This window comes from Daldinia vernicosa (assembly GCF_022497035.1).
Source record: "Daldinia vernicosa strain CBS 139.73 unplaced genomic scaffold F5Y00scaffold_19, whole genome shotgun sequence".
NCBI lineage: Eukaryota > Fungi > Ascomycota > Sordariomycetes > Xylariales > Hypoxylaceae > Daldinia > Daldinia vernicosa.
The window spans coordinates 442,615-467,171 of NW_025953935.1; the positions used below are offsets into that span (position 1 = coordinate 442,615).

Below are 24,557 nucleotides of genomic sequence, written 5' to 3' on the forward strand. Positions count from 1 at the left end.
GTTGCACAATACATAGATGTATATCCTGGGATCTAGGTACCTGCTCGCGCACACATATACGTAGTAATTTAAATCAGTGAAAATACCTAGGAATCAGAAATTGATAGTATATAGTTAATATGTCTTATGCCTTGAGAACGGATGTGATGGTGAATGAATGGCTGGTTTATCTTGGATGAGAGGAATAGGGGGAGGGAGTAATGTTGTAAGGGATATATAAAATAGAATTACACTTACGGAAGCATGAACGTTGTTTAAAAAGGACCTCGGTAGGTATGCATACAAGTTATAAGATCTGTTTGTGTTGGAAGTCGAGTCGCGGAATTAGAGATGCTATCTTTATGGTCCATTCACCAAAGTAAACCTCGCACTACCTCGTTTTATCATAGGTAGATTTTACCTCAGATGGTATGGCACAGACGGATGGCATATATAAAAGATCAACAGGACTCAGTGTTAAACCCGTATATATTTACCTACCTAGGTAGGTAAGCGCGTACTATATGTAGACATGCTCCTGAGATACCAACTACCAGGCCTAGGTAAACAAACCCCTTTTCCACACTTCATACCTCATACCTCCACCTCCCAGATCTCCAAACCAACACCGACTACTATCACCTTTTTCTTTTTCTTACCCGTGCCCTTTTTATTTCCCTCTCCCTCTCCTTCTCCCTCTCCATCTTCATCTCCGCCCTCGAAGACATCTAAATCCCCCGCATCAGCAACAGAGCTATACCGCTCGTCCAACAACTGCGCCCTCGCCTGCTGCTGCTGCTGCCATCCAAGCAGCCGCCAGATCCTAACGCGCTGGTCATTGCTCCCCGTGACGACGAGCGCGCTATCTTCTTCTCCCACGTGCGCGAACGCCACGCCGGTGATGGCTGCGGCGTGCGCGGAGCGGACGAGGGATTTGCTCTTGATTGTGATAGCTGCTGCTGCGTCCCCCTGAGACTCGGAGGGGGGAGAAGGGGCAGCAGGAGAGATGCAGATATGCGCGACGCCTAGCGCGTTGTCGTCGCCGCCTGTTACGATGAGGTATTCCGAGGTTCCGTCATCTCGGATAGCTACTCGCCGCACGTCGAGGGATTTGATAGTGTTCTGGTGCAGTTTTGTGACGGCAAGTGCGGCGTCGGCATCGCCTGAGTTCTTACCATCATCATCTTTGAGGTTCGATTTGGAGGAGTAGATAGCTAAATATCCATCCGTGGCCGCAGCCAAGGCATGGTCGTTATCCAATCGGCGTACTTGCGTAAGACACGCACCCGTATACGTTGACCTTTTTAGTAGACGGAACCCTGATACGCGGCTATAGGTATACGTCTGTAGCGTCGAGTTCGATAGGACCATAGATATGGCAAACTCATATCCGCCATCACTATCGCATGCGGTGCAAGTCACGTCAAAATCGGTAATGCGGGCATCTCCCACTTCAGTTCGGTCAGGGAACACAGCTTCGCATACAACGGCAAGCCCGCTGAAGTTGCTGCATTGGAGCCGGTTGATCTTCCATACGAAGAATTCCTCGTTGCCGCCGCTACTAAATAGGTACTCGTTTTTGTACCATTTTAGAGCTTGAATACCCGTAGCATGCCTCTCCAGCGCCGTGACGCAGCGTAGCCTAGGATCGTTGCTATTGTGTTCATTATGTTGATAGTCGTGGTCGTTATATTCCCATATCCGTATCACAGTGTCTTCAGCGGCCGTGGCAATGTAGCGCCCTGTAGAAGCGCTCACCGCCTTAATTTCACGACCGTGGCCCCCTGGCTTGAGCGTCTTGTGTGGTGCACATGTCTGCGAAAAGATGTGCATCTGCCCCGCCTTGGTAAATACAAATCGAAATCCATCATGCCGGTACCTCAGGGGAGTCCAAGCGTAGCTCCGCGACGAGCCTCCGCAATCGACTGTGGCGACCTCGTGACGCTGGGTTTCGTTCCAGACCACTAGGTTACTACTCCGAAAACCGCAGAGCATGAGATCCTTGGTCCCATCGCCGTTATCGGAGAACCAAGCCCCCTCGATAGATGACACAAATGGCGGCAATATCTCGTGAACCAGTATGGCGTTGGGTTGGCTAGCCGTTGTTGAAATTTCATGGATCCTGTATCTTCCATCGCGACACGTGCTCAAGATGTAGTTGTGTGGTTGGTCATCATCATTGCCAAGGGGGAGTAACGAGGTGATTGCCTCGTCTCTCTGCACCTCAATAGTAAAGATGACGGAATACTCGCCACTATCGCCTTGTTTAAGGACGACGATGACTCCTTTTCTGGATCCGAGAACGAGATACCCCTGAGTGAACGTAGCAGCGGTAACCATAAAGCCTGGTTCTAAGGCTACTTCGGTGTGTTTTAGCGCCAAATTATGAGGATCAAATTGGATGAGGAGAGCATTGGTACTGCGCAGGATAGTAACGAGAAAATCCACATGCCTATTACCTGTCCTTACGCTGGCGTCAAATACGCAGAAGATATCTGCTATTTTCCCATCCACTTTAGTCATTAGCTCAAGAGATGCACCCCCCGATTCTCCATAGTAGTAAATTTCACCATTATTCGTGCCAACGAGAGCTATATGATCAGTTGTTGGTGTTCCGAGGAGCGGATGCGAGAAGACTATCTGGCCAATCTCGTTAGGGAGAGTTAACTCTGTCCACGTGAGTCCATCCCCCAAAACGCCAACAAATATTTGGCCTGAATTTGTGGCGGCAAGGAGTCGATTGTCGGAGATGAATGTATAACGGTTGAACCCTTCCTTTGCATTTTTGGGTTTGGTGCCCTGCGAAGGCAAGGCTAGACTGGTCGAAACGCCGTTTGACTTCTCAGGGTCAGTTGCCGCATGATTTGCTTGGGAAGACCGTATCACATCTGAGAGAGACCACGTAACGCTTTTCCTCTCATCCGATACTCTATCGGTGGGCTTTATCTGGTCGCCGCTTGTTACTTTTGGAGATAGAGACTCCACGCCAGCTCCTATCAGAGCAATCTTTCCATCGGCACCGCCAGTTGCGATCAGCAGATCTTCACCATTGGATGTCATGGCGTGAGACCAAATATGTTTCCCACTATGATTTGAGGCAGTAGACTGGTGAGTCAACCTAGCGAGCTTAATGGAAGAACCAGAGACGTCGGGCCCCTGAGCCTGTGTGTCTAAAGATAGTTTCCATTTCTGCGCCGTGGCGTCTTCACCAAATGAGTAAAGTTCAACGATATTGGAGGTCTTGGATAACGGTTGGATTTGTGGAAATTCGACCTGCCATATCCTTGATGCATGTCCCATGACCGTAGCTAAGCATCTTGCCGACTGGTCGTCGTGAGCTGTATCCTCTGCATTATATCCGAATCCTGTCTCACGCGCTTCCGTGATACAATCTCCATACCCGTTCTGGCCTTGGTGTCCGGACTTCCCGCGTCTTTCGGTGATATCCCAAACTCGGATAGTCCTATCATCACTGCAGCTTGCCAGTAGCCTCAGCGTCTCCCCCTGCGAAGTTTGGATCTCAGGGGAAATATGGACCCCGAAGATTGAACCTTCATGACCGGTAAATACGGAAAGGACCTCGCAGTTCTGCTTCTGTTCGGCAGTTTCGAGGTAGCATTTCCAGACAATGATCTCTCCAAATACCGTTCCAGCGGCCACGAGTACGCACTCCCTCGACACCCAGAAGAAGTTACCCGAATATAAAATGGGCCTTGAAGGTGACTGGATACTATCGAGGATAAGAGGACCCTGGTCTTGGTCTACATGGGCCTTGATAACTTCATTATGGGCGGTAAGTAGCACAATACGACCGTCTCCAAAGGGTGAGATCCTCCCGTCGAAAATCCAGTCGGGCACCCTGGCCTCGACATTTTTTGTCGAATCTGGCCTATTATTATGACCTTGGATAATACTTTCAACTATGTCATTAGATAGAACTTTGACATGGTGCCCGCCCCAAATGAGAATCAAATGAGGCTGCTGGGATGCACCCAGCGGCGGTACAGAGATTCCGTGGATAGACTGAGCCCGGAATATGGGTAGTTGACCGCAAAAGCGCGAGGTCTTAACATGATATATATTAATATCCGTATCCTCCCCAGCTAGGAGGTATTGCTCCCCATTGACTTGTGACGTATAAAAGGCCAGGGCCGTAATAGGATTCAGCACATGTTCCCTGTAGAGGTTACCGAGAGCAGCCAGCTATACATATTTAGGGGTTAGTATGTAGGTACCTGAGGTATATTAAGAGTGGTATAAAAAAGGTGTAAATTGGTGGTTTAGCGGTGTGTATGAAAACATTATGAACGGAAAAGAACAATTGGATTTGTATTTACCTCGCGAGACATCGGGTTCGATTACTCGTCGTGATTTCCATATGTGACTGAATAATGAATAATGGATAATGAATAATAATAAGAATAATAAGAGACTAGAGGTTAAATTTTAGCTTAGGTTATTGCACCAGACGTGGATAAAGCTAAACCCACTTTACATAATATTTCCTTTTTATTGCATTGTTATTGAGTTTATTTATTAAATGAAAGATGAAAGCTCATAAGAAAGTATTAGTTGCGCAACACCGACCATAACACTTAGAAGGCCAAAAAGTGCTGCAATAAAACCGAAAGAAAGCAGAGAATTGATCATGGGATGATTCGGGGCTGTGACAAAGAGTCTCGATAATATTCTTATCCATCAGCAACGCTGGTGGAATAAAGTTGATATTCATCGTGACAGCCTCAAAATTCAATTGGTGATAGATACTGGCTATAAAGGGACGACAATGAGCGAAGGTCACTTTGATGCCTTACCACCATACCGATCAGTTACTTACTCTGTATAGAACAATGTATTGGGTCGACCACGCGGCTGAGGCTGAGGCAGCCCGCATGGCAGTGATGGATATAATATGTTACCAAGTCCGGTTATCCTTAGGATCCATCCTACTTCTACTATCCCCTACCAATATCTAGCATAAACACCTAGAAGGCTTCAGACACTCGATCGAGCAGAACCGTAAATTGTCAATTGCGAGAGATTGGATGGAGAAGATATCATACAGCCTTGCGATGTGCGGTACAGACATGGCCAGTGCTAAACTTTGCGCTCACTTCAGCTCATCCCTTCGAATCTGAAGAAGAACCACAAGATGACCCGAGACTCCAGAAGATACGGAATCTGACCCAATAGCAGTCGGCGGTATTGAATATGATTTTACCGAGACACCGTCGCCTCAGACCAGACCTACGACAGATATCGACGCCAAACACTCATCGCATACTTTTGGGTATAAGCAGCGACTACTTCGCCGCCCCGTGATTGAACCATCGCTATCGACCCTGAGTTGGGTACCAGGCCAGCCTAACCTGGACTGGTCTCTTCTGAAGTTACAAGATGTAAAAACATGGAACTGAACTCGGTCCAAATAACGGGACCCCAACAAGTCGAAAAGACTTACTACATAGTATATTGGCACCGAGCCAAGAACCAGACCATCTAAGCAACGCCGTGTCCGAATTATCACGTCTCACCACATCAAGTCCAAAGGGACAATTAGCCCAATCCCTACTTACATATCCAATCAGAGCGGGAACCAGAACCTGTGCGAAGTCTGCACCGTCTCACTAACCCATGGTCGAGGTATGTACCTACGGTCTTCCGCAACACAGGTAAATACCAGAGCTAACAGAAATTCCAAGGACTTGGGATCGGTGATTCCGGGTCTCTAGTGATAGACGAGGAAACACAGGAGGCGTACGGCCATGTTATCGCGGTCGATCCCATGGGTAGAATATTCGTCATCCCGCTTGTCGATACCCTGGGCCAAATCCGAAGTTTGTTTGGGACTATGGACGTGGATATTTTCTCGAAGGACTGGTCTATGCTTCCCGACCGGCTTCTCACGCCCCCCAACCCATATGATTCAACGCGCTGGTACAAACTTGGGTTTTGAATGCCGTCTCGTAATATAACCTCCCGGGGGAAAGCATACTGGGACAAGGATCAAAATGAGGGGCTAAGAGACGGTAGAATGTGTAGCTATTACTTCCTCAGATTCCGGCCTCTTTTAGAAATCGAGTATATCTACCTACGTGCCTGTTATCTTCATACGGGAGTTACATAGTATACCTCTGATGTGGGTCTCAAAGTTAACCAAAAGGCTGGCCGCGTCTTATTATAGAAACCCATGTGTATACCACATGCTCCAACGCTAAAGTCTGCTGTATGTATGGTCCCTGGAGCCCGTTTTTGGGGCCACCGGCATGGAGCATCTACTATGTACATCTCGCACCTCATTTGTGCCACGTGCTCTAAGCTCCGGTTCGACCACACCGCTCGGTCCTAAATATGCCAGCAACGCATATGCACACCAGAGCTAGTTTCGGTAGTTACCTAATAATGGAAGGCTATTCACGATATCTTCACCCATGAGCACCATATACCGAATTTATATTCCAAAAAGGGAAAGAGTATCTTTAATAGATAGAATATTTGGGTCATATATGAGGCCATTCACTCTAGGCCATTATATTCCGAATTGATATCATAATAATCCACGATCTTCCCATCACGGGAAACCACCCTATCTACCTCATACGTAGATATCTCCGATAGCTTTTGCAGATACCGCGATCATCCAGTCTTGTCATACCCAGGCCCAAACGCCAGCAGAACGCAAAAATTACAGACCTGTAACCATCCATTTCATTGTAGATTGACTGATATTCTCCGTGTTTAACGGGCGTGAGAGTAAGGCTCGTAGGCCAGATCCGAGCGGGCACCACCACGCTGCGGGGCACCGTAGTTGTACCCGGAGTTGCGGTTATCACCGAGCGGCGCGTATGAACCGGTAGGAATAAACTTCTCACCCTCGGCACCGTGTGCCGCTCGTCGGTTGTAGGGACGGTTCTCGGGCTTGCAGCAGCAGATGGAGAAGAGCCAGAAGAAGCTGGCACCGAGCGCAAAGGCAACACCAATCCAGACGCAAGCCAAGAAGTTGTTGTTCCAGCTGGCGTCTCCACCGTACTTCGACGTGGCGCCTCTCACTGCACCGACCACGATAACAGCTAGCGCAGTCATCATAGATGCAGCAGCGATAACAAAGGCAGTGGCAATACCAGAAATGACCCAGGTCAGGCAAGAAACCAGGCGAGAGCAGGCGGTGAACAGACCAACGACTAACTCAAGGGCAAGGCCAATCATAGCAATGATGTAGACAACCTCGGTCCACTTGATGAGGGTCTTGAAAGTGCTCAAGGTGTCGTTCACCTCGTCAGGAACGGTAATGTTAGCACCAAGCTGGCTGCCAAATTCGTCAACCCACGAGGTGTTGAGATCCTCTTCAGCCCAGTTGAACTTGGCCTTGGTGCAGTTCTTAGCGCCGTCGGTTGTTGTTGAGCAGTAGTTCCAGAGGGTAAACTGGTAGATCTTGTCGATACCGAGCTCGGCGGCGGTGATGTTGTCGCCGGAGCCGGTAAGACTGCCGACGATACCGGAGATATCAGAGGTATCTTGCGGGGCTGGCGAGCGGGTGTTGTGTTGATTCAAGGGATTATGAACATTTTGGCTGACAGCCTTCTGACCGTTGTTTACGGCGCTGTCAATCTTATCTGAGATACTTTCGGCGCTGGTAATGTTGCCGAGGAGGCTTTGAAGGGTTCCGGCATCGATAGTAACGTTCCTAGTATCGATTTCGAAAATGAATAGACCGTTGTTGGTGACACCGGTGAGACCAGCAATCAGCAGAGAGATGATGCTGCCTACTGTCAATATGAATGGCAGAGCCACGCAGACATATCTTCCAACACCCATGATGTATACCAGTCTATTTGCGACCGAGAGGAATCTAGTTACTTTACGGTTGTTGTAGTAGTTCTTTTAACGAGTGCAGGCCGTTGACTTAAACGAAGGTAAGTTACCTAACCTAAGGTTATATGGTTTGAAGGTTTGATAAAAGGGTCCAAGATGGAAAAATGACGACTGACCCAGCAACGGCAAGCGACAATAAATAATAAATAAAGATGTAACAGTGATACGTGAGCAAAGATGCACTGAAAAGAATAAGGTGCGTAAGACGGTTGTATTTATTACGCATGGGAGGGACGATCAGTAGGACTTGACTGGACTGACTGATCAAATCTAAGCAAGCGTGGCGCAGCTTCGGGCTACACAACCCAGCCCTCCGGCCCTTCTACATAACATGGCAGCATGGCGGGGGGGAGGGGGGACCCTTTCAAGTCGACGTCAGCCCATCACTAAAAAGTTGTCCAGGGGATGCTCAGCCCCGCTGTAAAATACAAAATACTCCAATGAGACGGGATGCCACCCCACTAGAAAAAAACAACAACAAGTGACATTTGGGTAACCCGTATTGCCGTTGACACCACACAGCCTGATAATTGTTTGTCTAATACCCGATGTATAATAGTAGCAGGATCATTAACTTTGACTGAAGATCATTCCCTAACGTTTATGCCCAACATTTTTCATCAGGATGATTTTGACTACTTACCTACCTAGATACCTACACTACTAAAGCACCTCAGAAGCACCGGTGATGCAGTTTCATCCAAGACAAGGCATGAAGGGGAATTAGGTGAACCGACCTATGCCCCACTCCCCACCTAACCTGTACAAGGGCAGCTTGTGTGAGAGACCTGACATTACCTGACCTGTGTAAAAGTTCAGTAGACCTATGGAATAAAGTTCATATTATTACTGGTTTTTAGTGGGTAGTAGGCAACTTAACCATTTATAATCCAGTTGATTAGTACTCACTAAGTACTCATTCTATTCGGTAGCAGTTACTATACTACTTACTGAGTACTTACTTTATCCGGTAGCAACTACTATATTACTCACTGAGTAGGTAGTATAGTCCAGTTGATTAGTACTCACTGAGTACTCACTCTATCCGGTTTTCTACAGCAGCTACTATACTACTTTGATTAGTACTTACTAAGTACTCACTCCCCTTACAGCGGCCACTATACTACTCGTTAAGTACTCAATGAGTACTTTGTGAGTGCTAACCAAGTAGTAATAAACATTTACTTTAAATATCTTCATTTTGGTTGGGATTAAACCCCCTATTATCTAAATGATTAGCCATCTTTTGTTGCCTAAGTCATTACCTATACAGTTGAATTGGTAAGGGTCCATAGGTTAGGTAAATTTTATTCCATAGGTCTACTAAACTGTTATACAGGTTAGGTAAGCTCAGGTCTCTCATACAAATTTCCCTTGCACAGGTTAGGTGGGGAGTGGGGCATAGGTCGGGTGACCTATGGTCTCGGCATGAATGCAGCAGCTGAAATAGAACAACTACGCTAACATTTCGCTACACCAGTCTAGTTAGGCATATCGCAATTCCGGACTAGGCTATTGACTAGGGGACCCCAGCAAACCTCAAACTCCCGCAGATACGCTGTATTGCTAACAGGTACGACTTTATCGCATAGAGGTTGCATATAACCCCCGGTACTCCGGCAAGAACTAAAGATACGCTGTATTCGAAGCGAGAGAAAACAGCAATCAAACACAATTTTGTGCAGCTTTACATGGTAACACGAATGAAAAAAAAAAAAAAAAAAAGAGATACAGAGATACAGAGGCATAAAGTGGACGGGGCCGCGTAAAGTCGCAAGAAAAGCTCTTGGAAATGTTGATCAGCGTGTGGCTAGTGGTCCTCGTGAAGATCGATTATAGGTTTAGATTGGACAGATTATTGCGTGCCTCCCGCGTGTTCGAATACGTGGGCGTTGTGGCGTCAACGCACAAGGATCCCGTGAGGCGATGCCCTTGACGCGTCTTTGTCTCTCCACCATACTACATATGTAAGAATCTCTCACGACAGACGAGACAATATGAGCATGGCCATGTTTTGAAATCTTCAAAAAGATAGAGAACGTTTTGCGTTGCGGTTCGAATCGAAAATTCGGAAGAGATGATGCGATAGTATAAATCATAAGTTTTGACAAATAAGGATGGTGTCGTTGAAGATGGCAGGATGGAAATGAGGAGGATTGGAAGGGGGATTTCAAAGTCCAACATACACTAATTGAAACCGGTGCGAAAGGCTATTACCAGCCGAACCGTTTAGTGAGGTACCTACTTACCAGCTCTTTAAATGTGGCTGGGCCAGTTAGCGAGCCTTGGCGAGGTCCCTGCTAGGCCCGCCAGGGTAGGTCGCGGGGCAGATCTTGAGGGATCCTAAAAATAGGAAGCTTGGAAAGTTCCACTTGTGGCTAACCAGCAGCAATACGTACCTTTCTCTAAGAACCTGCCTAAAACCCCATTTATGCGTTCAGGGTTGAGGCAAGCAAACACAAACAAATTCTTCCGGTAACCGAATTTTTATATGTATAAGAGGTAATCGCTCTTATGTTGTTAGTTTCCGGACCCGAGAAAGGAGCTCAAGTCGGAGATACCAACTTCTCAGCCCTATCCGTTATGGTTAAAAGGTAGAAGGGTTCTAGAATTTCGGCCTTGAACCTTGCCCGATCCGGAATACACCGATGGACCGGGTCACGTCGGGAGCCGTTTGCGGATATGGATGGTGACATGGTGACATTAGCGACCTTACCTCTCAGAAGGACGTCAAAAAAGGTGGCGCACCTAGGTGCGCCAGTTATCTTGACGCATTTATGCCTCTTCGTTACGATTCATTATCCGTCGGTAAGCTCCTTAATATAGGAGCTGTCAGGCTGTTAGACTATGATTCTTAGTCGCCCTACCCGATAGTCCAATCAACATTTTTCAAAGGATCTAACAGCTGCCGCGATGGCCTGATGACGGGAAATGTAGGCGAAGCAAGGCATTGGCTCGTTGAGAGCGTAGGGTTCATGATGTTGTTGGACATGAAATAGTACTACCTCAACACCGCCATGTACAATACTATCGGTGTCCAAAGACTAATCTTCCCGCTGCCGGAGCAGTTCACACCGAAGGCGTGATGAATTGTCCGGTTCCTTGCCGTCGAGCTGTCGCGTGCATACTGGTGGCACATAGACGATGGTTGAAATTCGGTTTGAGTGGCAGGTTGATGTATTCTTATAGTATTATACTGCGTATGATATAGACGTCTAATAACTTTGTGACACGCAGGACAACCTAACGCAACAGATTCCTATTGGGCCATTTACTTATCTACTTGAAGGAATACCTAATATGTGCTACTTACCTAAGACACGCTCTTGGCTAATCAATCTAGACTTGCTCGAGGCCTGGCGTGTATGCAACTGCCACGATACCGGTATTAATTGCAGTGTCAAGCTTTCAGTAGACTCCAATAGAAACGAAAGCCGAAGTTATTAGAGTGATAAGTGCCAAGTAAGCAGGCCTGACAAGCAGAAGCCGAGACGGTCGAAAAGACTACGATGGCTGCTCGTGATGCAGCGATGCTACCGATGTTACCGGGTTGCCTGGTAGTCGCCACCGCCAAGGATCGTGATGTCGATGTTCACTACCGGTAAAGCTTGGAGAGATACGAACTTTTGGGTTATATACCTACTACCTACCTAAGCAAATGGGAATGGGTCAGCAACTAGAGACGGAGCATGGATGATTAAGGTATTTGTACCTATCGGACATCGAGAATCAACTGCCACTGTCCGGTTTAGGCAATACAAATCAAAGTAACGAACAAAAGCCGGGCTCGAAAGATGAGATCTTTGCAGTAGGTGCCATCGCGTTGCCTGATCGACGGGGTTCTCAGTTTCTTATTGGAAGTTTAGTAAATTTTACTAGATTGCTCCCGCCTGCATGTCACCTTGATCTACTTGAAATTCCCGCTCTTGTCGTTCCATTCGAAGCTGTTCGTCCGCAAACATCGTTATATCCTAAGAGGTTTTGGGCACCATATACGACCATTATATGTAAGGTGTAAACGGTAGGGAGGGTTGGAGGGGTGGAGAGAAAACCTGACCTCCTACCGTACCTGGCAGACTGGTCGTCGAGTCGGACGTATTATCATCAAACCTTGACCAATTTTAATTTAACCCCACACTTAACAATGTATTATTATTTCGTCGTAAATGACTTTTTGACTTTTCTTTGTTACCAGTAGGACAAGGGAATCCACCCTTATACATTAGGTAGAGTTGGGTAACCTTCAGACGACTTGGACAACTTAACTCGAGCCGGAACGAAGGTGCCCCGCCAAAAATTACATAGCGGTCTGGAAGGTTAGGTACGTCCCTTCCACTAAAACTCGCTGCAAGGTGTTCCTCCGCCGCCCCAGTCGGACGGCATCGCGGACTATTCGAAAGTGGAAGTAGCGGCTCCCCACTAGTGGTAAGAATAACATATGTAAGTGCATACTGTATGGTCGCATCAAATAGAGATAGATTATTGAAATCAAGTAACCACCTTAAGGTGTAGTTGCCGTATGTATAGGCATCTGGGCATTTTCTTATCAATGACATGATCTGTTTAACGTCGACTGTAACTTCTCTCTCCCCCCCAACTTCCTATTTGTAAGGTTATTTAGTGCGTATGTCTGAATAATCTTGACGCGTTCGCATTACTCTCTCTCTCTCTCTTCCTTCTTCCCTTCAACCCTTCAACTCCATTCACCCCTTCTTCCCAACTTATCAAGAAGCCCAAAATTCCAACGTGCCGCATCCATTGTCCTACCTTGATCCAACCGGCTTGCTCCTTTGAGAGCAATACAACCGGAACCTCCCCTAAATAAAGCCATAAAGCCACATTTCTATTTCTAATTGCTAATTCCAAATCGTGCATAGCGACCGTCAGGCCAATATAGCCCGACACCTGTCGTCACCCACGGACCTTGGAACCGTTTTGACAAGTATAGCGGGACGTGCCCCTCGTCCTACGCACACACGCTCGGCGCGCGCACAGAAAATAAAAAACGACCTTGGCGACCTTGCGCATAGCCTAACGTTGTATAACAATCATCCGATCAGGCTACTCTTCATATGCTAGGTAGGTGTCTTTTCTACTTCTATACTAGTTACCTACTTCTTATTTCTCTTCTTCCTATTCTAACTACATCTCCTATATTGGGTACGTACATGCATATATACATGCATATAGTCAGTCATACACACTTATAGTCATACACATACACATATACATATACATATACCTACCTACCTTACCTACTTAACTTACGCATAGTCCTACATCACTCGTACATATCCCCATACTTACACATCCATACACACATCCATACACACATCCATATACACATCCATCCAATACACACGCATACGCATACGCATATGTATCTACTGCTACCCTAAGCTACCCTAATACTGTATGTTATGTACGGTGAGACGGCAACCCTCGTTGCTTGGCGCCGTTACCAAAAGCTCCACTAGAGTCTAGCACGTTCTTCTGACCTCGTCCTTGGCCCCAGGGCCCTTCTCTTGGGTTATGTCCCCATGTCTTATCTTCCCTTTTTATTTTTAACCTGACTCATCACCGTTCGCCGCATCTCAGACGAAGCAGACGAACAGCTTCTCCCCGCATTTTCCTTTGCTCTGGTGTATGTATTGTCCCCAAAAAGAGAGGAGAAAAGGGGAAAAATTATTAGACGGTCCAAAAATAACAATAGACGGCCCTAAACCTTCGCCTTCGCCATCGCCATCATTATCAACTTCCCTCCCTTCGCACATCTTTTGCCTCATCCTCTCCTCCGCAACTCCCCGGTCTACCTAAGACTTGCAATCAATTTCCCCAGCTGCCAAACCCCCCCGCCAGATTCAACATTCAACTGATCAACTGCCGACCCTCATACATGTACGACCTCAATCCGCATAGGCCCCGTCGCTGATTCTTCCGAACTGCAATTTAGATTAATTACATTACATCTAGCCTCAACGTCGCTAGCATAGCCTCTTACGCAACACTGCTATTCCTGCATTCGCTCCCGACATCTCCGTTTGACCACGACAGCATCCTACCCCATCCTTCACCTCGTCGTCCTCTCCCGCAACTCCCCGATACCTGCGAAAGACTGGCGCTTACTCTACGCCTTAGCTACAAAGACGGAGAACAAAACGGCGCCCACTTCTTCCGCCGCCCTCCTCCTCTCTGTCCTTGACCGACTATTTCATCCTCCCTAGCAGCGAGCTGGACATTAACGAAGAATATTATCCGACCCGTCGCTAATACACGATCGACATATCGGTGGGCGCTTGGGCTTCCTATTCCTGTTTTCTGTTTCCGCCTAAATCAACAATAAAAAATTCTGCATCGCGAAGCTGGACTGATACTCATTGAACATCGTCAACACTCGACACGAGACGATGGGAAACCAAACCTCCAAAGACGGGGGGAGCGGCAAGGGCTCAAGCGCATCCTCCGGAGACCGCGCCGAAAACTTGCAATCGTATCCCTCATTTGGAAAATCGGAGACCAAGGATTCTACCCGTTCATTTAAAAACTTCCGATCAAAAATTCCTGGTGGTGGGAAGACAGATAGTCCACGGAGCTCGGCGATTATATCCAACGGAGATGCTGTCGGGGACAAATCGGATGCGGCTTCTGTAAAATCTGCGCGGAGCAGCAAATCGAGGACTGGCCGTGCTGACTCAGTCACTTCCCCATCATCCCCGCGATCGCCGGACGCAAACAACTCCTATGATAACCAACCACCTCCTTCTCCTGTCCAATCTGCCTCTATTAGAGCTGGTCATGGCGACATACATGCTGCCCAAGCTTGTGGCGAGGTGGACCACGTATCCGATCAGCCGCCCAACGGAGTCGCGAGCCCAAATTCGCATATACAGCAGCAGCCCGGAGCACCCATCTTGGTGAAGAAGGAGAATACTATTAACCCTATCATATCTGTGCCGGGAACACCCTCGAAGGATGATTCCCCTACCGTGGTTGCTATGAGTGACATCAAGGATATTGACCTTGATGATTTCATTAAGCGGCTCCTAGACGCTGCGTACGCTGGGAAAGTAACGAAGAGCGTATGTCTCAAGAACGCCGAGATTGTCGCCATCTGCCAGAGGGCACGAGAATGCTTTTTATCACAGCCTGCGCTGCTGGAGCTTGATGCGCCGGTCAAGATCGTTGGCGACGTTCACGGCCAGTATACTGACCTGATTCGAATGTTCGAGATGTGCGGGTTTCCGCCGAGTGCGAACTATCTTTTCCTCGGAGACTACGTTGACAGGGGCAAGCAGTCCTTGGAGACCATCTTACTTTTACTGTGCTACAAGCTAAAGTACCCCGAGAATTTCTTCCTCCTAAGGGGGAACCATGAATGTGCCAACGTTACGAGGGTCTACGGCTTTTACGACGAATGCAAGCGAAGGTGCAACGTTAAGATTTGGAAGACGTTCATTGACTGCTTTAACACGCTTCCGATCGCCGCCATCGTTGCAGGAAAGATATTCTGTGTTCACGGTGGACTGTCTCCAGCCCTAAGCCATATGGACGATATCCGCAATATTGCTCGTCCTACCGATGTCCCTGATTACGGTCTCCTTAACGACTTGCTATGGTCCGATCCCGCCGACATGGAAGCAGACTGGGAGGCCAACGAGAGAGGTGTCAGCTACTGTTTTGGTAAGAGGGTTATCACCGACTTTCTAGCAGCCCACGACTTTGATCTCGTCTGCCGAGCGCACATGGTCGTCGAAGACGGCTACGAATTTTTTAATGATAGAGTTTTAGTCACTGTCTTCAGCGCACCAAACGTAAGAGTGTCCCGTCCATCTATAACACCATATACTAACTATTTATGTGCTAGTATTGCGGCGAATTCGATAACTGGGGAGCTGTCATGTCTGTGTCTGCGGAGCTCTTGTGCAGCTTCGAACTACTGAAGCCACTCGATTCCTCTGCGCTCAAGAGCCATATTAAGAAAGGCAGAAACAAGCGTAACAACATGTTGAACAGCCCGGTACGTGACAATCACCGTTTTAAGTCTGCTTGCAAGAGAGTTTCTATGACTAACACTTTTCTTCATTAGCCGGCTAGCGTATACCCCCAGAGCGTATAAAATCTTCTCTGGAGGGCTTCTCAAGAGAAGGTCTTCGTGAAGTAATCATACCGACGAGTTCATTGCGCATGGAAACGAATTGAAGGACCCCAGGAGTTAAAGTATGGACCAGAGATGCATCCTTACGCCTACGGGCCTTCTTTCGTTTCAAATCATGACACTGCTAGGAGATAACCAAGAACTACGGTGTGCGAGGGAAGGGACGGGATTTAGCGGCAAGCCTTGACACCAAAGTCGAACTTAGCACGGTCAACCCAACCCTAAGGCAGCCTGTGCCGTTGGAATGGGAGGCGAGGGTGTAGTAATCCTTGCAAAGCGAGAGCAAGCCAGAAACGGTTTTGCTCGAGAAACAACATGTGTCGAAAACTAACTAGAGCTCGGGAAGTCCATTGTTTTATCTATTCCCCGGTGGCCACGGGGCTTAAGAAGGAACCAAATTCCTTCCCGTGTTTCTAGGAAGGGAAAGGAGGAAATGGACGGTTGGACGGTTGGATGGCGCTTTATTACTTTAGTCCTTGATGTTATCATGTACAGTATCAAGGTTTCGGTTAGGTTAATTACTACGAATGAGTATGCTTGGAGTCCGCGCATTAGTCATTAGGGGGGCCAGATGGTTCCAAGCAAGCAAAGCAAAGCAAGGAATTACTAGGTTAGGGACCTAGGTTAACTAATGAAAACGTGGGTGGTTTTTTATTGTATTCAATTTATTGGAATGTGATTTATTTAATGTACAAGTGTCGTGTTGCTTGGTGACTAGTAAGACTATAAACTTAAGTTGCTATGTAGTAGTGAACTAATCGGCCTATTAGAAAAACGCATCGTGGAATTACTGCACTACCCGCTTCCAAGGGTGATTAAGAAGAGTCTCTTAGTTAACGAAAATTAATCTGTCGTCTCTTGCAACTAGCCCGCACGCAATGCTAACGTAAAAGCTATTTCTACAGCCATGTCCCATGTCCGCGGACACTATTATACATCTTCCCGGGCTAAAAGTCGATTCTATTATATAACGTGGATTAGGTTAGGTACCTAGGTACCTAAATAGTAGCTTGCACCATGAGATGTTGTAGTCTTGGATTAAATTTCGGGCTGGGTCGAAGATTGGATGATGGGATTAGAAATCTCCTCGCTGCTTCCATGGAAAAATTCCTAATATTAGTTTGATATTCCCAAGTAGGAGAATCTTCCAAGAAGACCTAGGCTTAATCATCGTACCTGGCCGGTCTGCGCCTGGTTCGCGAGCGGTCGATCGGTAAGTCATCATCGCTGTCATCGGTACCGGCACCGGCGTGTCTGACTCCGTCGCTATCAGTCCAACTCCCTCCATTATATTCATCATCGCCGCTTGCGCCTTTCCGAGCGCGTCCTCTTCTAGATATCGGCTGTATGTCCGAGTCGGATAGGTCGAGCTCGGGGTATGCGATGCCCGAATCTGGCGTTGATAATGGGCTGGATTCTACCACATCTTTGGTCTGTCGTCGGCTTCGTGCTTGAGACGGCGTCCCCTTGCCGGCGGCTGAATCCGAGTCAAGCTCAAGCCTAGCTTCCGTATGCCTAAAACGACTACTCCCTTGAGCGCTGCCTGGGGCACTGCCCTGGACAGCATTCTGTGCGCCCCCTATGACGACCGTATCTCCTTGGCCTCCCTTGGCCTCGATATTGGCTTCTCTCTCTCGTATCTCTTTTTCTCGCATCTCCTTTTCTCGCATCTCCTTCTCTCGCAACTCTTGCTCTTTAATATGCTTCGGCTTCCTACCCCTGCGCTTAGGCGTAGTTATAGGCTTGCTCTCAGGTTTGCTCTCTACCACCAATGCTTTGTCAATTTCTTCAAGCGTAGCATCGTCAAGGAGTCTTCGTGGTTTCTTACGCTGCCGTTTCGGCGTTAACTCAAGCTCATTGTCTTCATCCACCCCTTCGTCAGTTTCTTCGCGCCTGGCAGCTGAAACTGGAAAACTCTTCCTAGCCTTTGGCGGGGCTCCCAGTCGCTTCCTTAAGCGCGATGGTTTACGAGTGGGTGATCCTTCACCGACGTCTACCATTACATCATCCTGAGAGTTAGTCCTAGGGCGGTATTCGCCCTCATCCGATTCTTCTTCGTTTATAATGGCACGCTTGCGTTTGCGTCCCTTGGCAATATTGATTTTAGGGAACGGCTCTTCCGTGGCCTCGTCGTCGTCTTCCGGTTCTGAATCGACTTTAGCGAAGGTTTTCTTTGGTTTGCGGCCCGGTTTACGGCCCGGTTTCCTGCCTGGCTTGCGACCGGGTTTCTTCCTTGGCTTTTCAGCATCGTCCTGGCCCTTCTTGCGGGCCTGCTCCTTAGCCTTACGTCGCTTTTTCTCGGCTTTCTCTTCTTGCAAAAGCTTCTTAGTCAGATTTGGGAAGTTCTCGCCGTAATGGAAAAACAACTCCTCTCCAGCCTTAATGTCTCGCAGAGATGTGAACTTGATGCGATATTCGCCATTGACGTAGAGGATTCGCGGGGTGACATTACAGTTGGTTTCCTGGTGGTTGATGTATCGACTGAGATTGCCGTAGATGGCGGCATCAACCCAGATGCCTTCCTGTTCTAGCAGGGTGAATAAATACGACGAATTGGATGACTCGTCGAATACGTCCCCACGACGTGCCTCGCGGCGAACTCCTTCGTCCTGGCTAATAAGCTCACCAACATACTCGATGACAAACTCATCTTGTGCAATATCCTCAGTCGCAAAGAGTCCATAGCCAGCAATCCTAGATCTTCCAAGCATGACTGACTTTGATCTGCCTCGCTGAAGTGCACAGTTTTGGCATCCCGCAGCATGTAGAGCATCATTATCCGCATTTGCTGGGTTGGCTCTCTCAGAAGCACCACAGCTTCCGCACAGAACGGGGTCACACTCGCGATTGAGCTGCACGCAGATGCAAGGCCGATCTTTTTGCTTAGGGATACACGTCTTCCCATGAGAGTGGCAGGCGCAACCGGTAAACTTGCTAGCGCAAATTGCTGCTGTGCATCGACAGAAGCGCTCGCACATAAGACGGTTTTGGACGCACCTACAGTTCTTCATTGTGCACGGTCCTTCATGGCTACAAGGATCAAAACAGTCCTTCCTCTGATGCTCGTGTGTATTGGTATGATCCTGCCAGTCCCCGATGAGCATTTTCTTTTTCCTATCATACCAAGGTAGCGGTTTCACTTGGACTTGTGGTGTGGGATCCGCGCTGGGAACAGATAAATCAAGCTTATCGAGCTGACGGCTGACATCCCAACAAGGTCGTCCAGTGGCCACAGAAGTAGCGCATTGTACCGGTATATTCGTGTTGCTCAACGTCGAGAAGAATGATCTGAGGAGCATTATTTCACTCTCACTCCATGCACGGGCTCGCGTTCCTGGGCGCCCATTCAAAAAGCAGTCGTCGCCGCAAGGTTTTCTTGCTTTGCGAGATGTAGGGCTATCCTCCATCTTTCCCTTGGATTTCTGCGTAAGCTGTTGGCGAATCATGGGCGACAAACCGCCAACTACCTCGATAGAGAATCGCTTCCGTTCGTTATCGACGCCGTATTCGCCATGTTCGCAGGAATGGCTGGTGCATATCAAGCAACCAAGCAGAGCGTAAGTTTCGAGAAAAGATTCAACTGTTGCGTGCTCTTCGGTGACTTTCGATTGGCTCGGGGTATCCTTCATCCATTTCTTAGAATCGACGATGGTATCAACCGACTTATCTAGTAAGAGGACGTCACGAAGGGGTACAGCGCGCTCGCGCAGAAGAGGCGAGTTGAAGACTCGATCAAATGCTTCTGTGAAAATTCTGACTGTTTTGGCCGATCGCGGAGACCCAGGCTCATCATTATACGAGTTTAAGATGCTCGACTTTTGCTGAGGAGTGACATTATCGCTCTGGCTAGCCATATAGCGGATAAGGGTGGTCTTAGTACAGTTCTCAAGGTTGAAGCCAAGCCTATCCAGCCAAGAGTCGAGATATAATAATAAGGTAGTCGCACGCTCCTTTTGAATGGTCTTTGTCACCTTTTGGTGCCGACTTAGCGTGGCAAACCCAGATGTCTTGTCCATGTTTTCTAAATTTTCTAGCCAGCGGCGGTAGACGCCTTCTTCATTGTCTGCCAAATCTCGTAGATGGGGGACGTAAGTAAGCATAGTATTTGGGGAAAGGATATTCTTCCTAATCTCAACATGATGAAAGCCGTAGGACGGGACCTTCTCAGCATCAGTTTTAATGCAAATAACCTGATGATGCTCTTTCTTCTCCTGTTTTCCAGATCTACCGTGGCCAAATTGCTGTGCACTTGTTAGCTTCTCGCTCCTACTCTAGATGAGACCCCGGACTTTAGGATCTCGAATAGCGTGGGCAGCGAGTCCTTGGGGGACAAACCTTATACTTAATTTTTATCGTATCCGATGACCTCCCAACGCCTTCTAACGGGGTACGTTTCATATCCGCGAACCAATCCTTCTTGCTCGTAAACTGCTGATTGGGCGCTTCTTTTTTCCAAGCTATATGAATCAAGCGAGCAGTGAGCTTAGCGCCGTCAGTACCAATCTCTTCTGAGAACCCTCGTAAAGCTTCCACAACGTCATCGATGGACCAGAAAGATTTTTTCGGGGTTTGAATTTTAGGTGTTCGATGGCTTCCAGGTGGGTGGCGCTGACTTGATGAAGGTGTGGTATCCATGCCGTTCCTAGAGCCGCCGCTTGATCTGACCGGTAATGAAGCGGCCTTGCCATCTTGGCTTCCATGCTTTGATGCAGACCCCTTAGCGGGCATAGGAGGAGTTGCAGCGCGAATCGATATAGAATGTTCCTCCATGGATGAAGGTTCCTGCTGTCCGGGTGACCTATCCGGAAGATGTGGACTAGTAGGATTGCGAGAATGTGCCCCTAACTGAGATTCAAATTGTGATAGTTGAGATAGTTCTGATAGCAAATGAGACTGTGACTGCGACTGCCCTTCTTGAGGGGTAACCTCTGAAGCATTATAATCATCGGAATCTGAAACCACGGCCGTTAGGTCAATAGGAACTCTATCCATCTCGCTAGAGCACCTGCTGCTAGGCCGCACACCCTCAACTCCGCCCCTATCTTCAATTCCCAACTCCAGATTAGAATGGTCCCAGAGTCCTCGTCCTCGTCCTTGAGTCTACCAAGGATGTGGTGGATATGACACTGCTCCACCCATTGTCTACTGTATATAATGGGTAGGTAAATATGATCCGAAGGGTGATAATTGTGGCTGTTCGGTCCTAGATGTAAACGCGTCTCAAGTAATTATAAGAATGTGTTAAAAAGGGGTTCGATTTAATGTTTATGATAGAAAACTTGCGCCTATTTCAGATAAATCACAGGTAAGTCAAACCAGTGAAAAAAGGAACCTACTATCGAACCTTTAAGAAGTTGAAGTGATGTTAGATTAATAGTTATAAGAGAAATGTGAATTTTATAAGTTGGTTGACGCGTTCGATAAGATGAGTCGACACGAACTAAAGGTAAGGTGCTATCCTTATCTAATCGCTTATATAAGAGTGTGGCTTCCTCTGTGGCTAGTACCCTTAAGCCTTTAGGAAGGTCCGGACCTCCTTCCATGCAGCCGTGCAATATGGGCCTACCTAGGTCCTACCTAGAAGGTACAATTGCTCTCATGAACGGCAATTTCCAATTGACCATTTACGTTTGGCCATCCAATTAAATTCTAGTTATTGATAAGTCTTGTCTCTACCTAGCACAGTGATTGGATTATACCAGATACTTAGGTACAATACTTAACTCAAGTCTCAGATGTCTTATGTTAATAATTCCAAGGTAATATGTAGTGTTCAATCATTGAAACCGAAATACAAGTTTTAAACCTATTACACATATTACCTGGTTATTCTTATTTTAACTGTGCTTATTATCATAAATGTTGCACTTCATAATGTCCATTCAATCAATTACTTGGAGTGATGTAGTCATATTATATAGGTACCAGGCCAGGATTCGATTATCCACTATTTAAACTTTTTTCTCCCGAGTCAATCGGCATCATACGTTCTGCTCTGCTCTGCTCTAGGGGAACTACATACGGGTTTCTTTCTTAGGTAAGAGCTAATTTGTACGCATGCGATCCGTAATGAATGATTAAGTGGAATCACCTTCGAAGACGGCGTGAGCTCAAGACTTGTGCACCCCAAAGAACAAGATCGGAGCTAGAGGTACGCTAGAGGTACGCTACCCGTCAGGTCAATCACCACGTTAGGATTAGCTCTGCACGCTAAGAGCTATGTAGAAAAACACAATTCGGTAGTGATGACGTAGAAGTAAGGGGACCAGCTCTCTTTTTTTGTTCCCACTTTTTCGATTGTCTAACCAGAGCTCTTTGGCTGTAACAGGCCCAAACCTGTAGAGCCCCAAGACATCCATGGCTGCATGGGGCCACTGGGAACAACATGCCCATCTTACCATCCATAATCCAGTCCATCCAGTCCATCTTCCATTCTTATTCTTAATAAATACAAAAAAAGGTGTGTGTACCTTACGTATATGATCGCCCAAGACCCAAATCCGTCCACTTCTTTTTAAAACGAAGATCTCAAAGACTAAAAAGTTACATCCACACTTTCACCATCTTCCTTACCTTTTGGAGTATCGCATTTCTGTCTTCTTGTCTTCCCGTTAATCAGCTCCCAGTCTTCCTAGAACGAATATAGCAAAGTATTATAGCAAAGTACCAACCATCGCATCACATTCTCCACCATAGTTGTCGACCCTTTACATCGTCTCGTCTTTAACATCATAGCTATATCCTTCCCGAGCCGACCTTCTAAGTATCACTGCAATCCGGCCACCACCTGTTGCCAGTCCAACCCCTCACAATGCATCGAACGTATTCTATGCGCCAGACTCGGGCGCCAACTGCCTCGCAGATTCAGGTAGGCCTCGTTGCCTAGTCAATGCACTTCAAGGCAGACGCATTGTTAACATTGTTGTCACAGAACCCCCCTCCCCCGCCGTCGTCTACTAAGTCCGGTAGACTATTCGGAAGAGGCGGATTTGGTAAGTTTTCTCAATACCTCTCTACCTTCCGACCATACCGTCCACGCCGTCCACGCCGTCCACGATGGGTTCTAGCATTTCCAAACAAGGCCAGTCCGCTAACAAAAAGCATCTAGGACATGCGCTCCGTCGAAATGCCGCCGGCGCTTTCGGGCCCGACCTAGCCAAGAAGTTGACCCAACTTGTCAAAATGGAAAAGAACGTGATGAGGAGCCTGGAGCTTGTCGCAAAGGAGCGCATGGAGGTTGCCGTATGTGTAACCTATCCCCAAAAGATTGCGCCCGCTAAAGAAGTTATATCTAGCAACAACTTTCACTCTGGGGTGAAGCTGGCGACGAAGATGTCTCTGACGTCACTGACAAGCTTGGTGTACTCATCTATGAAATTGGCGAACTTGAGGACCAATACGTCGATCGATATGACCAGTATCGCATAACCATGAAGAGCATTAGAAATATCGAGGCGTCTGTGCAGCCTAGCCGAGACCGTGAGTACCCCTTGCAAGAACCCACCACAGAGATCAGATCGACACCAGCTAACGCCATAACAGGAAAACAGAAGATTGCCGATCAAATTGCCCAGCTTAAATACAAAGAACCCAACTCACCCAAAATCGTTGTTCTTGAGCAGGAACTTGTTCGCGCCGAAGCTGAATCACTTGTGGCCGAGGCTCAGCTGTCTAACATTACTCGTGAGAAGCTAAAGGCGGCATACACCTACCAGTTCGACGCCCTACAAGAGCACTGTGAGAAAGTTGCAATCATTGCTGGCTATGGCAAGCATCTCCTCGAGCTCGTCGACGATACGCCCGTGACTCCCGGCGAGACCCGCGCTGCCTACGATGGCTATGAGGCCAGCAAGGCCATTATTCAGGACTGCGAAGACGCACTAACTAACTGGGTATCATCGAACGCAGCCGTGAACCCAAAGCTGTCCACACGCGCCCGCACACTCTCCATGCGCCGCCGAAACAACATCAAGGCTAGATCAGAAGGCTTGGATCTGTCCGCCCAAGATGCCCCGCTTAACGACCGCGAGTCCTGGGTTGCGGCTGGGGAGCACCGAGAGCACGGGAACCACGAGTATGAGGAGGAAGAGGAACATGAGGATGATCAGGCCCATTCCATACTGGATTCTGACGGCGGCTTGAACGGCGAGCAGCACCGAGGCCGCGCCCCTGAGATGGCCGCCTAGTAGGCTGCTTAATTACCCATCTCCGGCTCCAGTGGCTGACGGTAATTCACTAGTAATGTCTAATACGAGGAAAGGTTTATAGCAGCAGGTACAGGCGAGGTCGGACACGGTGGCAGTATACCACTCCTTAGGGCACACGACACGACATAACAGCACATTGATTATTGATTCCGGTCTCAGCGAGACCAACTTACTTACTTGCCCTTTTGAGCACTGCTTTGCCTGGATGAAACGATAGGATGAACAACGACCGGACGGGGCGGTGATGAACACACACACACACACACACACACACACACACACACACACACACACACACACACACACACACACACACACACACACACACACACACACACACACAC

General features: G+C 47.8%; 6 protein-coding genes across 6 annotated transcripts; 3 read left to right on the forward strand and 3 right to left on the reverse strand.

The window, feature by feature from the left end:
- Positions 1-449: 449 nt before the first annotated feature.
- On the reverse strand, positions 450-4,364 carry F5Y00DRAFT_235387 (WD40 repeat-like protein). Its single transcript, XM_048007548.1, has 2 exons — positions 4,317-4,364; positions 450-4,182 (listed from the first exon to the last, which is right to left on the reverse strand). Exons 1-2 carry the CDS (start codon positions 4,326-4,328, stop codon positions 574-576), a joined length of 3,621 nt encoding a protein of 1,206 aa, XP_047865576.1. The 5' UTR covers positions 4,329-4,364; the 3' UTR covers positions 450-573.
- Positions 4,365-5,066: 702 nt separating this feature from the next.
- Positions 5,067-5,935, forward strand: F5Y00DRAFT_261434 (uncharacterized protein; the record flags this gene model as incomplete). The annotated part of the gene is made up of 4 exons (XM_048011204.1): positions 5,067-5,073; positions 5,176-5,378; positions 5,568-5,622; positions 5,682-5,935. The coding sequence occupies 4 exons, from the start codon at positions 5,067-5,069 to the stop codon at positions 5,933-5,935; spliced, it is 519 nt and encodes a 172-aa protein (XP_047865577.1).
- Positions 5,936-6,113: 178 nt separating this feature from the next.
- Positions 6,114-8,182, reverse strand: F5Y00DRAFT_235390 (SUR7/PalI family-domain-containing protein). The gene has a single exon (XM_048007549.1). It carries the CDS (start codon positions 7,792-7,794, stop codon positions 6,718-6,720), a length of 1,077 nt encoding a protein of 358 aa, XP_047865578.1. The 5' UTR covers positions 7,795-8,182; the 3' UTR covers positions 6,114-6,717.
- Positions 8,183-13,938: 5,756 nt separating this feature from the next.
- Positions 13,939-16,672, forward strand: F5Y00DRAFT_55728 (Metallo-dependent phosphatase-like protein). Its single transcript, XM_048013813.1, has 3 exons — positions 13,939-15,662; positions 15,716-15,868; positions 15,938-16,672. The coding sequence occupies exons 1-3, from the start codon at positions 14,259-14,261 to the stop codon at positions 15,965-15,967; spliced, it is 1,587 nt and encodes a 528-aa protein (XP_047865579.1). The 5' UTR covers positions 13,939-14,258; the 3' UTR covers positions 15,968-16,672.
- Positions 16,673-16,676: 4 nt separating this feature from the next.
- On the reverse strand, positions 16,677-21,426 carry F5Y00DRAFT_235396 (uncharacterized protein; the record flags this gene model as incomplete). Its single annotated transcript, XM_048007550.1, has 2 exons — positions 20,342-21,426; positions 16,677-20,247 (listed from the first exon to the last, which is right to left on the reverse strand). Coding segments are annotated over exons 1-2 (3,731 nt in total), but the record flags the coding sequence as incomplete, so codon positions are not given.
- A 917-nt stretch (positions 21,427-22,343) lies between these two features.
- F5Y00DRAFT_235398 (Eisosome component PIL1-domain-containing protein) lies at positions 22,344-24,485 on the forward strand. Its single transcript, XM_048007551.1, has 6 exons — positions 22,344-22,874; positions 22,938-22,998; positions 23,115-23,248; positions 23,302-23,485; positions 23,549-24,191; positions 24,246-24,485. Exons 1-6 carry the CDS (start codon positions 22,818-22,820, stop codon positions 24,253-24,255), a joined length of 1,089 nt encoding a protein of 362 aa, XP_047865581.1. The 5' UTR covers positions 22,344-22,817; the 3' UTR covers positions 24,256-24,485.
- Positions 24,486-24,557: the final 72 nt, after the last annotated feature.

Excerpts from the sequence above, each read along its gene's own strand:
- F5Y00DRAFT_235390 (XM_048007549.1), bottom strand. The coding sequence starts at position 7,794 with ATGGGTGTTGGAAGATATGTCTGCGTGGCTCTGCCATTCATATTGACA.
- F5Y00DRAFT_55728 (XM_048013813.1), top strand. The coding sequence starts at position 14,259 with ATGGGAAACCAAACCTCCAAAGACGGGGGGAGCGGCAAGGGCTCAAGC. Across the intron at positions 15,663-15,715 it reads CTGTCTTCAGCGCACCAAAC|TATTGCGGCGAATTCGATAA; the intron begins GTAAGAGTGTCC and ends TTTATGTGCTAG. Across the intron at positions 15,869-15,937 it reads ACAACATGTTGAACAGCCCG|CCGGCTAGCGTATACCCCCA; the intron begins GTACGTGACAAT and ends TTTCTTCATTAG.
- F5Y00DRAFT_235398 (XM_048007551.1), top strand. The coding sequence starts at position 22,818 with ATGCATCGAACGTATTCTATGCGCCAGACTCGGGCGCCAACTGCCTCG. Across the intron at positions 22,999-23,114 it reads ATTCGGAAGAGGCGGATTTG|GACATGCGCTCCGTCGAAAT; the intron begins GTAAGTTTTCTC and ends AAAAGCATCTAG. Across the intron at positions 23,486-23,548 it reads TGTGCAGCCTAGCCGAGACC|GAAAACAGAAGATTGCCGAT; the intron begins GTGAGTACCCCT and ends ACGCCATAACAG.